The sequence below is a fragment of the Gorilla gorilla genome, chromosome 9 (genome assembly GCF_029281585.2).
Source record: "Gorilla gorilla gorilla isolate KB3781 chromosome 9, NHGRI_mGorGor1-v2.1_pri, whole genome shotgun sequence".
Taxonomy (NCBI): domain Eukaryota; kingdom Metazoa; phylum Chordata; class Mammalia; order Primates; family Hominidae; genus Gorilla; species Gorilla gorilla.
Window position 1 is genome coordinate 72988258 of NC_073233.2, and position 12820 is coordinate 73001077.

Here is a 12820-nt window from a genome sequence, read left to right on the forward strand (position 1 = left end):
CAGAGCTGTCCCGGGACCTTCCCCGTGCCCTTCCCCGTGCCCTTCCCAGGTGTGGCCCAGAAGGTACCTGGCTTTTCCATTCTCTCCCCAGATGTTCTTACAGGACCTGATGCTGGTCAGCTTTCTGCTCCGCCACCTTCAGGTGCTTGGAGCATTTTCACCTCCGTCAGTCTAAGAGTCCCATGAGACAGCTGGGGCTGGTGGCATAAGTCCTATTTGACACTTGAGTCTGAGGCAGAGGGAGGATGGTCTTCCTCAAGCTGTTATAGCCAGTGAGGGAGAGAGTCAGTACTGAAACGAAGATCCGATACTACCTGAGGCTGTGCTGAGTGAGCAGGGTCACATGCAAGCCAGGAGGAAGAAATCTCCTCCATGCATGTGAGAGATGAGAACTAGGCTGGGTGCGGTAGCTCACACCTGCAACCCCAGCACTTTCAGAGGCCCAGGTGGGAGGACTGCCTTGGGCCAGGAGTTCAGGACCAGCTTGGGAGACAGCAAGACCCCATCTCTCTCTTTTTTGAGATGGAGTTTCACTCTTGTTGCCCAGGCTGGAGTGCGATGGCGCGATCTCGGCTCACCGCAACCTCCGCCTCCTGGATTCAAGCGATTCTCCTACCTCAGCCTCCCAAGTAGGATTACAGGCATGTGCCACCACGCACAGCTAATTTTGTATTTTTAGTAGAGAGAGGGTTTCTCCATGTTGGTCAGGCTGGTCTTGAACTCCCAACCTCAGGTGATCTGCCTGCCTTGGCCTCCCAAAGTGCTGGGATTACAGGCGTGAGCCACCGCTCCTGGCCAGCAAGACCCCATCTCTAAAAAAAAAAAAAAAAAAATTTGCTGAGTGTGGTGGTGTGTGCCTTTAGTCCCAGCTACTCAGGAGGCTGAGATGGGAGGATTGCTGGACCCCAGGAGTCCCAGGCTGCAGTGAACTATGATCATGCCACCGTACTCCAACCTGGGTGACAGAGAAAAAAAGAAAAGAAAAAGGTGAGAACTCCAGGGCTGTCAACAAAATATGCCAATAAAACAGCCAGAAATGGTGTGGAGTGACATGAAAGCTCCCAGGGATTGAAGCAGGAGAAGAGGAGGGAGGAGGAGAGGACTTGATTTCGAACTCAGCCACCCCACTGCCTCCTGCCCAACTGTTTGCCCCAAAAGTTAGGTCCCAGGTCAGCCCAAGACCCACAGGCTGCCTCCCAGCAGTGGGATTAGAGCCTGCACCCACCATCTGTGCTTGCTGCCCAGTCTCCAGACAAGCACAATAGTTCTTCAGAGCCCCATCCTAGCCACATGAAAGGGGTAATGCCCCAAGGCCCAGCTGTGGTCCCACTGTTGAAACAATTGTTTGGACCTCAGTCCTCATTTGAATACAAATGAACTTTTATACATTAAAGTTCCTAGCTCCTAATTTTATTTTATTTTTGAGACAGAGTCTCACTCTATCGCACAGACTGGAGTGCAGTGGCATGATCTCGGCCCACTGCAACCTCCACCTCCCGGGTTCAAGTGATTCTCATGCCTCAGTCTCCCAAGTAGCTGGGATTACAGGCGCCCGCTACCATACCCAGCTAATTTTTGTATTTTCAGTAGACACGGTATTTCACTATGTTGGCCAAGCTGCTCTTGAACTCCTGACCTCAGGTGATCCACTCTCTTTGGCCTCCCAAAGTACTGGGATTAGAGGTGTGAGCCACTGTGCCCACCCCTAGCTCCTAATTTTTAAAAATTATATACATGTAATATATGAATATGGGCCGGGCGCGGTGGCTCACACCTGTAATCCCAGCACTTTGGGAGGCTGAGGTGGGCAAATGACCTGAGGACGGGAGTTTGAGACCAGTCTGAACAACATGGAGAAACCCTGTCTCTACTAAAAATACAAAATTAAGCTGGGCGCAGTGGCTCACGCCTGTAATCCCAGCACTTTGGGAGGCTGAGGTGGGTGGATCACGAGGTTGGGAGTTCGAGACCAGCCTGACCAACATGGTGAAACCCCATCTCTACTAAAATACAAAAATTAGCTGGGTATGGTGGTGCATGCCTGTAATCCCAGCTACCTGGGAGGCTGAGGCAGGAGAATCACTTGAACCCAGGAGGCAGAGGTTACACTGAGCCGAGATCGAGCCACTGCACTCCAGCCTGGGCGACAGACCAAGACTCTGTCTCAAAAAAAACAAAAACAAAAAGAAAATTAGCCGGGCATGGAGGCACATGCCTGTAATCCCAGCTACTCGGGAGGCTGAGGCAGGAGAATCGCTTGAACCTAGGAGGTGGAGGTTGCGGTGAGCCGAGATTGTGCCATTGCACTGCAGCCTGGGCAACAAGATCAAAACTCCATCTCAAGAAAAAAAAAAAAAAAATATATATATATATATATATACACATATATGTATGTATGTATATATGAATATGTTCTTGTAAAATATTTGCATAATACACAAGCATGCAGAGGAAAATGTAACAGTCTCCCTGCTGCATCCCCACCACTGAAGTACCCCCTTCCCCAGTTTGGTGACTTGGCATCTTTTAGGTCTCTTCTTTATGTAACGGTAACTTCATACATCTAGATGTACATATACATGCATAAGTTTAAAGCATTTTTAAAAATCATATGTTTTGTCAAAGTGTACTTTTCAAAAAGTTAAAACCTACGTCTAAATATAGAATGAACACGTAACAAAGATTTATTAGGCCGGGTACGGTGGCTCATGCCTGTAATCCCAGCACTTTGGGAGGCTGAGGTGAGAGGATCACTTGAGCTCAGGAGTTTGAGACCAGCCTGGGCAACATAGTGAGACCTCCTCACTACTAAAAATTAAAAAAAAATAAAATTAGCTGGTTGTGGTGGCCCGTGCCTGTAGTACCCCCTACTTGGGAGGCTGAGGCGGGAGGGTCATTTGAGCCCAGGAATTCGAGCCCTGCTTGCATCTTTGCAGTCCGGCCTGGGGGCATAGTGAGACCTTGTCGCAGAAAAAAAAAAAAAAAAAAAAAAAAAAAAAGATCTTTAACTCATCAGTGAGGGGATTTCCGCTTGGTAAGGTGGTAATGCACATGAGGAACTGGACAGGACAAGCATTTAAAGAGGAACATTAGGCCAGGTGCAGTGGCTCATGCCTGTAATCCTAGCACTTTGGGAGGCCGAGGTGGGCGGATCACCTGAGGTCAGGAGTTCGAGACCAGCCTGGCTAACATAGTGAAACCCTGTCTCTACTAAAAATACAAAAAAACTAGCTGGGCATGGTGGTGTGCACCTGTAATCTCAGCTACTCGGGAGGCTGAGGCAGGAGAATCACTTGAACCTAGGAGGCAGAGGTTGCAGTGAGCTGAGATCGCGCCATTGTACTTCAGCCTGGGTGACAGAGCAAGTCTCAAATAAAATAAAAATACAATACAATAAAGAAGAATGTTAGCATATGATTACTAGGTTAGATGCAAAATGCAATGGATGTCCTACCTGACAAAAATTATACCTTTGAGGTTAGTTTTTCTACTGGATATACATGTCTTTCATCTCTCCTGGACAATATCTCCTTGTAATTTCAGTCTATTTACCTTACTATTGAATAGCAAAATCAAACAACTGTGTATTCTTGTGGGTAAATAATCCTTGGGAGGGCTTCTGAAACGATGCCCCAGTGTGACAATGAGAGAACACATTACACTCTTGGACTTCCAATTTTTGGATTTTTCCTTTTTTTTTTTTTTTGAGACGGAGTTTTGCTCTTGTTGCCCAGGCTGGAGTGCAGTGGCACAATCTCAGCTCACCGCAACCTCGGCCTCCCGGGTTCAAGCAATTCTCCTGCCTTAGCCTCCCGGGTAGCTGGGATTACAGGCATGCGCCACCAAGCCCAGCTAATCTTGTATTTTTAGTAGAGACGGGGTTTCTCCATGTTGGTTAGGCTGGTCTCGAACTCCCGACCTCAGGTGATCCACTCACCTTGGCCTCCCAAAGTGCTGGGATTACAGGCGTGAGTCACTGCACCCAGCCTAATTTTGTATTTTTAGTAGAGACTGGGTTTCTCCATGTTGGTCAGGCTGGTCTCGAACTCCCAACCTCAGGTGATATGCCCACCTTGGCCTCCCAAATTGCTGACATTATAGGCATAACCTACCACGCCCTGCCTGGATGATTTTTCTTAACACTATTCTCCAACTTTTAAAAATGTTTATAGATTTCTTGGAGTAAACCTCAATCTATACCCTTTTTCATTTTCTTAAGATTATAGTTTCATAGGCTGAAATCAAGTATTTTAAATGGTTTCTAGACATCCCATTGATTCAGAGGTCAGCAAACTTTTCCTGTAAAATAGTAAATATTTTAGGTTTGGAGGACCATGCAGTCTCTGTGGTAGCTACTCAACTCTGCTCTGTGTTTTTTTTGTTGTTGTTTGTTTGGGGGTTTTTTTTGTTTGTTTTTTTTTGAGATGGAGTTTTGCTCTTGTCACCCAGGCTGGAGTGCAATGGCGTGATCTTGACTCACTGCAACCTCTGCCTCCTGGGTTCAAGCGATTCTCCTGCCTCAGCCTCCCAAGTAGCTGGGACTACAGGTGCCCGCCACCACGCCCGGCTAAGTTTTTGTATTTTTAGTAGAGATAGGGTTTCACCATGTTAGCCAGGCTGGTCTCGAACTCCTGACCTCGGGTAATCTGCCTGCTTTGGCCTCACAAAGTGCTGGGATTACAGGCATGAGCCACCATGCCTAGCCTCAACTAAGCAGCCATAGATCATATGTTAAAAAATGGGCGTGACTGTGTTCCAATAAGAGTTATGGAAAATGGGATATGAATTGCATATGATTTTCAGGTGTCATGAAATGTTATTTTTTTCCCAACCATTTACAAATGAGAAAACCATTCTAGCTCACAGACCATATGAAAACAGGTGGTGAGCTGTGTTTGGCCTGCAGGATCCCTGGCAAAGAACAAGTAAACCAGTGAGTTTTTCCATTCCAACCTTCCTCCAACAGCCCTTCACAAGTAATGTTTCAAGGGCCACTTTGATGAAGAAAGTCTTTTTCTCTTTTTCCTCCATTCCAACTCTGTGTCCTAATCTGAACTCCAGATCATTCCCTGTCTTCATGAGCTCTTCACCTTTGTGCACAGCTGCACTTTTGTCCAAGTCAGAACCCTGGGAGAGCAGCTCAGGAGGCTGAGGTGGGAGGGGAGGTCAAGGTTGGAGTGAGCCAAAGATAGCACCACTGCAATCCAGCCTGGATGACAGAGCAAAACCCCGTCTCAAAAAAAAAAAAAAAGGAAAAGAGAACCCTGAGAGTTATCCTCCGCATTTCCACCTAACCCTTCACTCAGCACATTCCATCAGTCACTTAAGCTCTGCTGAGTCTGTCCTTTTTTTTTCAATAATAGAGAGGGGGCGGGTCTCACTACGTTGTCCAGGCCAGTATTGACCTCCTGGGCTCAATCAATTCTCCCACCTCTGCCTTCCAAAGTGCTGGGATTACAGGAGTGAGCCACTGTGCCCGGCCTTAGGGGTTCTTAAATGTGAGTGTGTATCAGAACTACTTGGGAACTTTCTAAAAAGAAGCTAGATCTGGGAGAATCCCAGAGTCTTTTTTTTTTTTTTTTCTTGCTTTGTTGCCCAGGCTGGAGTGCAGTGGCACCATCGCAGCTCAAGCAATTCCCCCACCTCAGCCTCCCGAGTAGCTGGGACCACAGGCGTGCGCCATCATCCTGGCTAATTTTTGTTTTGTTTTTTTGAGACAGAGTCTCGCTCTGTCATCCAGGCTGGAGTGCAGTGGCGAGATCTAGGCTCACTGCAACCTCTGCCTACCGGGTTCAAGCGATTCTTCTGCCTCAGTCTCCGAGTAGCTGGGACTACAGGCGCGCGCCACCACACCCGGCTAATTTTTGTATTTTTAGTACAGACGGGTGTTTCACCATATTGGCCAGGCTGGTCTCCAACTCCTGACCTTGTGATCCGTCCCCGCCTCGGCCTCCCTAAGTGCTGGGATTACAGGCGTGTGCCACCGCGCCTGGCCTGTATTTTTTTTTTTTTATAGAGACGGAGTTTCGCCATTTTGCCCAGGCTGGTCTCGAACTCCTGGGCTCAAGCGATCCACCCGCCTCGACCTCCCCAGTGCTGGGATTACGGGAGTGCCCGGCGCAGCTCAGCGCAGAGACTTACAATGCGCCACAGATAGTCCTGAAGGCAATTCTGATGCACGTCAGAGGACCAGGCCCTAAGAAGAACTGCGCTAGAGGCATGGTACAGAATAGTGTACATGCATTTAATCCTCGTAGCCCCCCCTGTGAAGTATGTACCCCAATTTTAGGAATGGGATAAACTGAGCCACTGCCAGTGGCAGGATCCCAGGAACACTCTACTCTGGCCTCACGTCCCGCATCCGTCCATTGCATCTGGGCACATATTCCGTGGGCCGCTTGCCTGCGAGAGTGCAGGTTGGGGAGCCACTACCCGTCCCCCTTCTGGGACAGCAGCAACCCCAGGCAGTTCCACAAAATGCTTCCACCCAGGAAACTGGGGGAATTGAGGGCTCTCCCGGAACCTTTGCACCCGGGGAAGACAGGTGCGGGGGAACTCTAGTCTCGAAGGACCTAGGGCTGCAGGGGGACGTTTCACCTGAAGGACTGCCTCGTTTCAACAACAACTTTATGGCTCCCGGAAGTGCCTCCTCCCCGTCCCCTTCCTTTCCAGCCTCACGCCCGTGGGCTGCAGTTGGAACGATGGCGGCGGCAGCTGCCGCCGGGCCTAGCCCGGGGTCTGGACCTGGGGACTCCCCAGAAGGGCCCGAGGGGGAGGCTCCGGAGCGTCGGCGGAAGGCGCACGGGATGCTGAAGCTTTACTACGGCCTCTCGGAAGGGGAGGCGGCGGGACGCCCCGCGGGGCCCGACCCCCTGGACCCGACTGATCTGAACGGGGCGCACTTCGACCCGGAAGTTTACCTAGACAAGGTGTGTGCGCGCGGGGAGTGGGGGGTGCGGAGAGGGGGGAAGGGAACCAGGCCCCTGCTATATTGCTCCCCCAGATCATGCCTCCGACTTTTTGTGAGGTTCAGGGGAGCAGGTGTTCATAAGAGGACGAACCTCGGCCAGGGAGTACGAGCAGCTCAGGCGTCTGAGGTGATGTGAGTAGGACTGGACTGGCCTGAGGTGATGCGGCATCTGAGGTCTCCTGGGCTGATGTGATAGGCCCGGAATTGGGGGCGTGGCCCAAGCGTTGACAGGCGCGGGGCTGGGCTTAGGCCGAGCCCCAGGATTTCAAATGCTGACAAACACCAAACACGGTTGAACCTAGTAACCCCTGAGCTAGGCCACTTAGGGCCCCATGCCTGGGATTCCTGACAGCCGGCGGGGGTTTGCGGGGTGGGTGGGGATCAGAGATTTCTTGCCCTGAAAGCCTATCAGCTGCAGGCAAGGCTGGGGGACATGAATGCCTCCTGACCCGAACACTAACCACCCAACTTCTTCAGCTGCGTAGAGAGTGCCCTCTGGCCCAGCTGATGGACAGTGAGACGGACATGGTGCGGCAGATCCGGGCTCTAGACAGCGACATGCAGACCCTGGTCTATGAGAACTACAACAAGTTCATCTCAGCCACAGGTGATCCCCACGGGGACACACCCTCCAAAGTCTCACAGCCCCCATTCTCCCACCTGTGTTGGGAAAACCAGCAAGGGATTTAGAGGGGGGAGACTCAGATTCCAGTCTTGTCCTGACATTATTCCGTTCTCACCTCCTTTCCTTTGAGCCTTCGTTGTCAGACTACTATAGAGATAATAGCTACTCTCAGAGGGTTGTCTTAAGTACCAAAGGAGAGAAAAGACAAAAGGAGATTATTTGTTTATTTTTTAGAGACAATGTCTTGTTTTGTCTCCCAGGCTGGAGGGCAGTAGCATGATCATGGCTCACTGCAGCCTCGACATCCCAGGCTCATGTGATCCTTCTGGATCCTACCAAAGCACTGGGATTACGGGTGTGAGTTCCTGGCCCAGCCCAAAATGAAATTTTAAAATGAAATGTATTTATCTGAAGCACTTAAAAGGCCAGGCATGGTGGCTCATGCCTGTAATCCCAGCACTTTGGGAGGCTGAAGTGGGAGGATCACTTGAGCCTAAGAGTTTAAGATTGACCTGGGAAATATAGTGGGACTCCATCTCTACAAAAAAATAAAAAATAAAAATTAGCCGGACAAGATGGCATATGCCTGTAGTCCCAGCTACTCAGGAGACTGAGGAGGGAGGATCACATGAGCCTGGGAGGTGGAGGCTGCAGTGAGCTGTGCTTGTACCACTTCAACTTGGGCAACAGAGCAAGACCCTGTCTCAAAAAAAAGAAAGTATCTATCTGAAGAAGGATCCCTGACACTAGGCTGGGCACAGTGGCTCATGCCTGTAATCCCAGCACTTTGGGAGGCCGAGGCAGGTAGATCACCTGAGGTCAGGAGTTCGAGACCAGCCTGGCCAATATGGTGAAACCCCGTCTCTACTAAAAATAAAAAAATTAGCTGGGTGTGGTGGCAGGCACCTGTAATCCCAGCTACTCAGGAGGCTGAGTGGGAGAATCACTTGAACCTGGGAGGCGGAGGCTGCAGTGAGCCAAGATCACGTCACTGCACTCCAGCCTAGGCAGCAGAGCAAGACTCTGTCTGAAAAAAAAATAAGAAGAAGAAGAAGAATCCCTGACATCAAGGAAACCTCAGTAAGGTGTAGTTTCTCTTATTATTGGTAGCTTTCTTTTCTGCTCCAGGGAAGAATAGGTGGTCTTCTCCCTCCCTTTCTTTCTCCCTTCCTTCCCTCCTTAACTAAGCAAAGAGAGAAGATGTATGATATTAAGGGACACAAAGATCATGTCGAGGCTTTTTTTTTCTTCTGTCCTCTTTATTCTCTAGTGCCAGACAGTGTTCCGCTGTTTTCCATACTAGCTTCTGTGCTGTTTTGAGGAGATATACTACTCAGACTTTTGTGGTAATGGTACACCCACGTGTAGTAAGTCCAGGAGCCAGATCCAAAGGGTTTACCTGCAGCCTGTGGAATGTTCTGGGAGCATCTATGGGGTTGCATTCTGATGTCTGTTACTCTCATGTCACAGTGGTGGGTGTGGTAACCTATACACATTGTTCTTTTATCTGATTTGAAGCAGGTTCCATGAGTAGGCACCTTTCTGTGAGCTAATACCAGCATCAAAATGGCAAGAAATCATAGTTTCTGTGCTGGGATATTTCTCACAGGAATTTAGTAAGATTACATTTTCCATTTGTTGGAATGTGTATAATAATATTTTGAGACTTAGCTCTTTTTGTACATCCCACAAAAGGAACAAACGTTTGGAAAAGTGTGAGGATAACCAGGAGCATTGATGTCTTAGAAGCTTAAGTGAGGGGCCGGGCATGGGGTTCTCACCCGTGATCCCAGCACTTTGGGAGGCTGAGGTGGGTGGATCACTTGAGGCTAGGAGTTCAAGACCAGCCTGGCCAACGTGGTGAACCCTGTCTCTATTGAAAATACAAAAATTAGCTGGGTAAGGTGGCGCGTGCCTGTAGTCCAAGCTACTCGTGAGGCCGAGGCAGGAGAATCACTTGAACCCAGGAGGTGGAGGTTGCGTGAGGAAGGTGTTTCAAGACATAGATTTGATAGACTTGGGCGAGACACTCAGGAAAGTAATGTAGCGTGGAGTGTGTGTTGATTGGGCAAGAGAGAGAGAAAAATGAGAAAGGAACTAGGTCCTCAGGAAGGAGGGGGGTGGAACAGAGCAGGGATGGAGGCATCGGCCTCAGCAAAGGGCCGGGAGCTCATCTATGGTAGCAGGAGGGGAAGCAGAATGTGGGCAGAGCCAGGCAGATAGTAGATATGCAGTTTAACTAGAAACCTTCCAGAATGTGTTAGGGATTTGGCTTTTATCCACAGAGAGCTAAAACAAATGAGTGATGTGCTCAGATTTCTGGTTTGAATAGATTCCTCCAGCTGCACTGGCAGGAATGGATGGGGCTGAGCACAGTGGCTCATGCCTGTTATCCCTGCACTTTGGAAGGCTGAGGTGGGAGGATCACTTGAGCCCAGGAGTTTGAGACCAGCCTGTGCAACATAGTGAGACCCGATATCTAGAAAAAAAAAATAGCTGGGTATGGTGGCACACACTTGTTAGATTAAACCCAGCTACTTGGGGAGGCTAAGGTGGGTGGATCACATGAGCCCAGGAGCTGGAGATTGCAGTGAGCTATAATCTCACCATTGCACTCTAGCCTGGGTGACAGAGCAAGACCTAGTCTCAAAAAAAAAAAAAAAAAAAAAAGGCCAGGTGCGGTGGCTTATTGCCTATAATCCTAGCACTCTGAGAGGCCGAGACGGGTGGATCATCTGAGGTCAGGCGTTTGAGACCAGGCTGGCCAACATGGTGAAACCCCATCTCTACTAAAAATACAACAAATTAGCCAGGTGTAGTGGCGGACACCTGTAATCCCAGCTACCTGGGAGGCTGAGGCAGGAGAATTGCTTGAACCCAGGAGGCGGAGGTTGCAGTGAGCTGAGATTGTGCCATTGCACTCCAGCCCGGGCAACAAGAGTGAAATTCCTCTAAAAAAAAAAAAAAAGGGGGGGGCCGGGCGCGGTGGCTCACGCCTGTAATCCCAGCACTTTGGGAGGCCGAGGTGGGTGGATCACAAGGTCAGGAGATCAAGACCATCCTGGCTAACATGGTAAAACCTTGTCTCTACTAAAAATACAAAAAATTAGCTGGCCGTGGTGGCGGGCGCCTGTAGTCCCAGCTACCCGGGAGGCTGAGGCAGGAGAATGGTGTGAAACCAGGAGGCGGAGCTTGCAGTGAGCCGAGATCGGGCCACTGCACTCCAACCTGGGAGACAGAGCAAGACACTGTCTCAAAAAAAAAAAAAAAAAAAAAGGAATGGGTTGGAGAGGTGGCAGGAGCGAGGCCATCATATCAATAGTTGGGCCAGAGATTCTGAGATCTGACACCAAGATGGTAATGGTGAAATTGGACAGTGATAAGCAGACTGGGGTATGGACAGCTCTGGTATTGAGGAACTCTGGATGTAAAGAATGACCCCTGGCTTTCAGCTTAAGCACTGAATGGTGGATATAGCAGCAAACAAGACAACATTAAGCTGTCACAGAACATACATTCTAGAGAAAGAGACGATTAATAAACAGACTCATGAAACAACCTTGCCGAGGCCCTGGGAAAGCTCTCCTGTGCAGGAAGAACGTTGGGAATGAAGCGAGCAGGGCTAGACCATAAACCAGGGGTTGTCAAACTTTTTTTCTGAAAAGGACCAAAAAGTATTTTAGGCTTTACGGACTATCTGGTCTCTTGCAGCTACTCAACTCTGCCATTGTAGCCTGAAAGCATCATAGCCAGTATGCAAATGAAAGAACATGGCTGTATTCCAGTAAGATTTCATTTACAAATGTGGGCGGTGAGGTTCTGGAGTGACATCAGCAAAAATGCTGGAGTAAATACATTAAATATTTTTATCCTCCATAAAAGCAATGAAAAAAATTAGGCTGGGGGCAGTGGCTCACACCTGTAATCCTAGCACTTTGGGAGGCCAAGGCGGTGGATCACCTGAGGTCAGGAGTTCAAGACCAGCCTGGCCAGCAAGGTGAAAACCCATCTCTACTAAAAATACAAAAATTAGCCAGGCATGGTGGCGGGCACCTGTAGTCCCAGGTACTCAGGGAGGCTGAGGCAGGAGAATCACTTGAACCTGGGAAGCAGAGGTTACAGTGAGCCAAGATCGAACCACTACACTCCAGCCTGGGTGACAGAGGGAGACTCCATCTCAAAAACAAAAAATAAACAAAAAAATAGCCGGTTGTGGTGGTGGGCACCTGTAATCCCAGCTACTCGGGAGACTGAGGCAGGAGAGAATCGCTTGAACCCGGGAGGTGGAGATTGCAGTGAACCAAGATCACACCATTGTACTCCAGCTTGGGTGACAGAGTGAGACTCATTCTCAAAAAAAAAAAAAAAAAAGCCATGAAAAATCTAGCCAGAATAGTCAGAAACAACTTTTTCCGAACTCTGGAAATTAACCAAGGTTTGCAGCAAGCAATCCAGGGAATATTTAAGAGAAACAGCTGAATCTTGGTAAGAGTAGTGAACCCTGTGGTGTTTGAATTTGCCTTAGCCCCACTGCTTGCTCTCCAACTCAGCTGTAGCCTTAAAAAATAACAGCTCAGGCCAGGTGTGGTGGCTCATGCCTGTAATGCCAGCACTTTGGGAGGCCAAGGTGGGCAGATCATGAGGTCAGCGGTTCGAGACCAGCCTGACCAACATGTTGAAACCCCCGTCTCTACTAAAAATACAAAAATTAGTTGGGCATGATGGCGGGCACCTGTAACCCCAGCTACTCAGGAGGCTGAGGCAGGATAATTGCTTGAACCCGGGAGGCAGAGGTTGCAGTGAGCTAAGATCACACCACTGCCCTCCAGCCTGGGCGACAGAGCGAGACTCCGTCTCAGTAAAAATAAATAAATAAATAAATAAAATAACAGCTCATGGCTGGGTGCGGTGGCTCACGCCTTGTAATCCCAGCACTTTGGGAGGCCGAGTCGGGCAGATCACTTGAGGTCAGGAATTCGAGGCCGGCCTGGCCAACATGGTGAAACCCTGTCTCTACTAAAAATACAAAAATCAGTCGGGCGTGGTGGTGCATGCCTGTAATCCCAGCTACTCGGGAGGCTGAGGCAAAGAATTGCTTGAACCCAGGAGGCGAAGGTTGCAGTGAGCCGAGATCATGCCACTGCACTCCAGCCTGGGCGACAGAGCGCGACTCCATCTCAAAAAACAAACAAACAAACAAACACAGCACATATTGCTGGTACTGG

The 12820-nt window shown here is 49.4% G+C and overlaps 2 protein-coding genes across 5 annotated transcripts in view; one reads left to right on the forward strand and one right to left on the reverse strand.

The window, feature by feature from the left end:
• Positions 1–7218, reverse strand: part of TMEM262 (transmembrane protein 262) — an 8402-nt gene extending 1184 nt beyond the window's left edge. For both annotated transcript variants that reach the window (XM_063693247.1, XM_063693248.1), the window contains exons 1-2: positions 7062–7218; positions 68–260 (exon numbers count right to left, since the gene is read on the reverse strand). In XM_063693247.1, coding sequence (XP_063549317.1) covers positions 68–80 — 13 coding nt within the window. In that variant the 5' untranslated portion in view covers positions 81–260; positions 7062–7218. The remainder of the gene's footprint in view (positions 1–67; positions 261–7061) is intronic.
• The window catches only part of VPS51 (VPS51 subunit of GARP complex), a 23833-nt gene continuing 17328 nt past the window's right edge, over positions 6316–12820 (forward strand). The window contains exons 1-2 of one of the 3 annotated variants that reach the window (XM_019036028.4): positions 6316–6929; positions 7448–7577. In XM_019036028.4, the coding sequence (XP_018891573.3) occupies positions 6630–6929; positions 7448–7577 (430 nt within the window). In that variant the 5' untranslated portion in view covers positions 6316–6629. Of the gene's footprint in view, positions 6930–7447; positions 7578–8590; positions 9212–12820 lie in introns of those variants that run through there. The other 2 variants (XM_055354464.2, XM_063693245.1) reach the window with 2 other exon arrangements.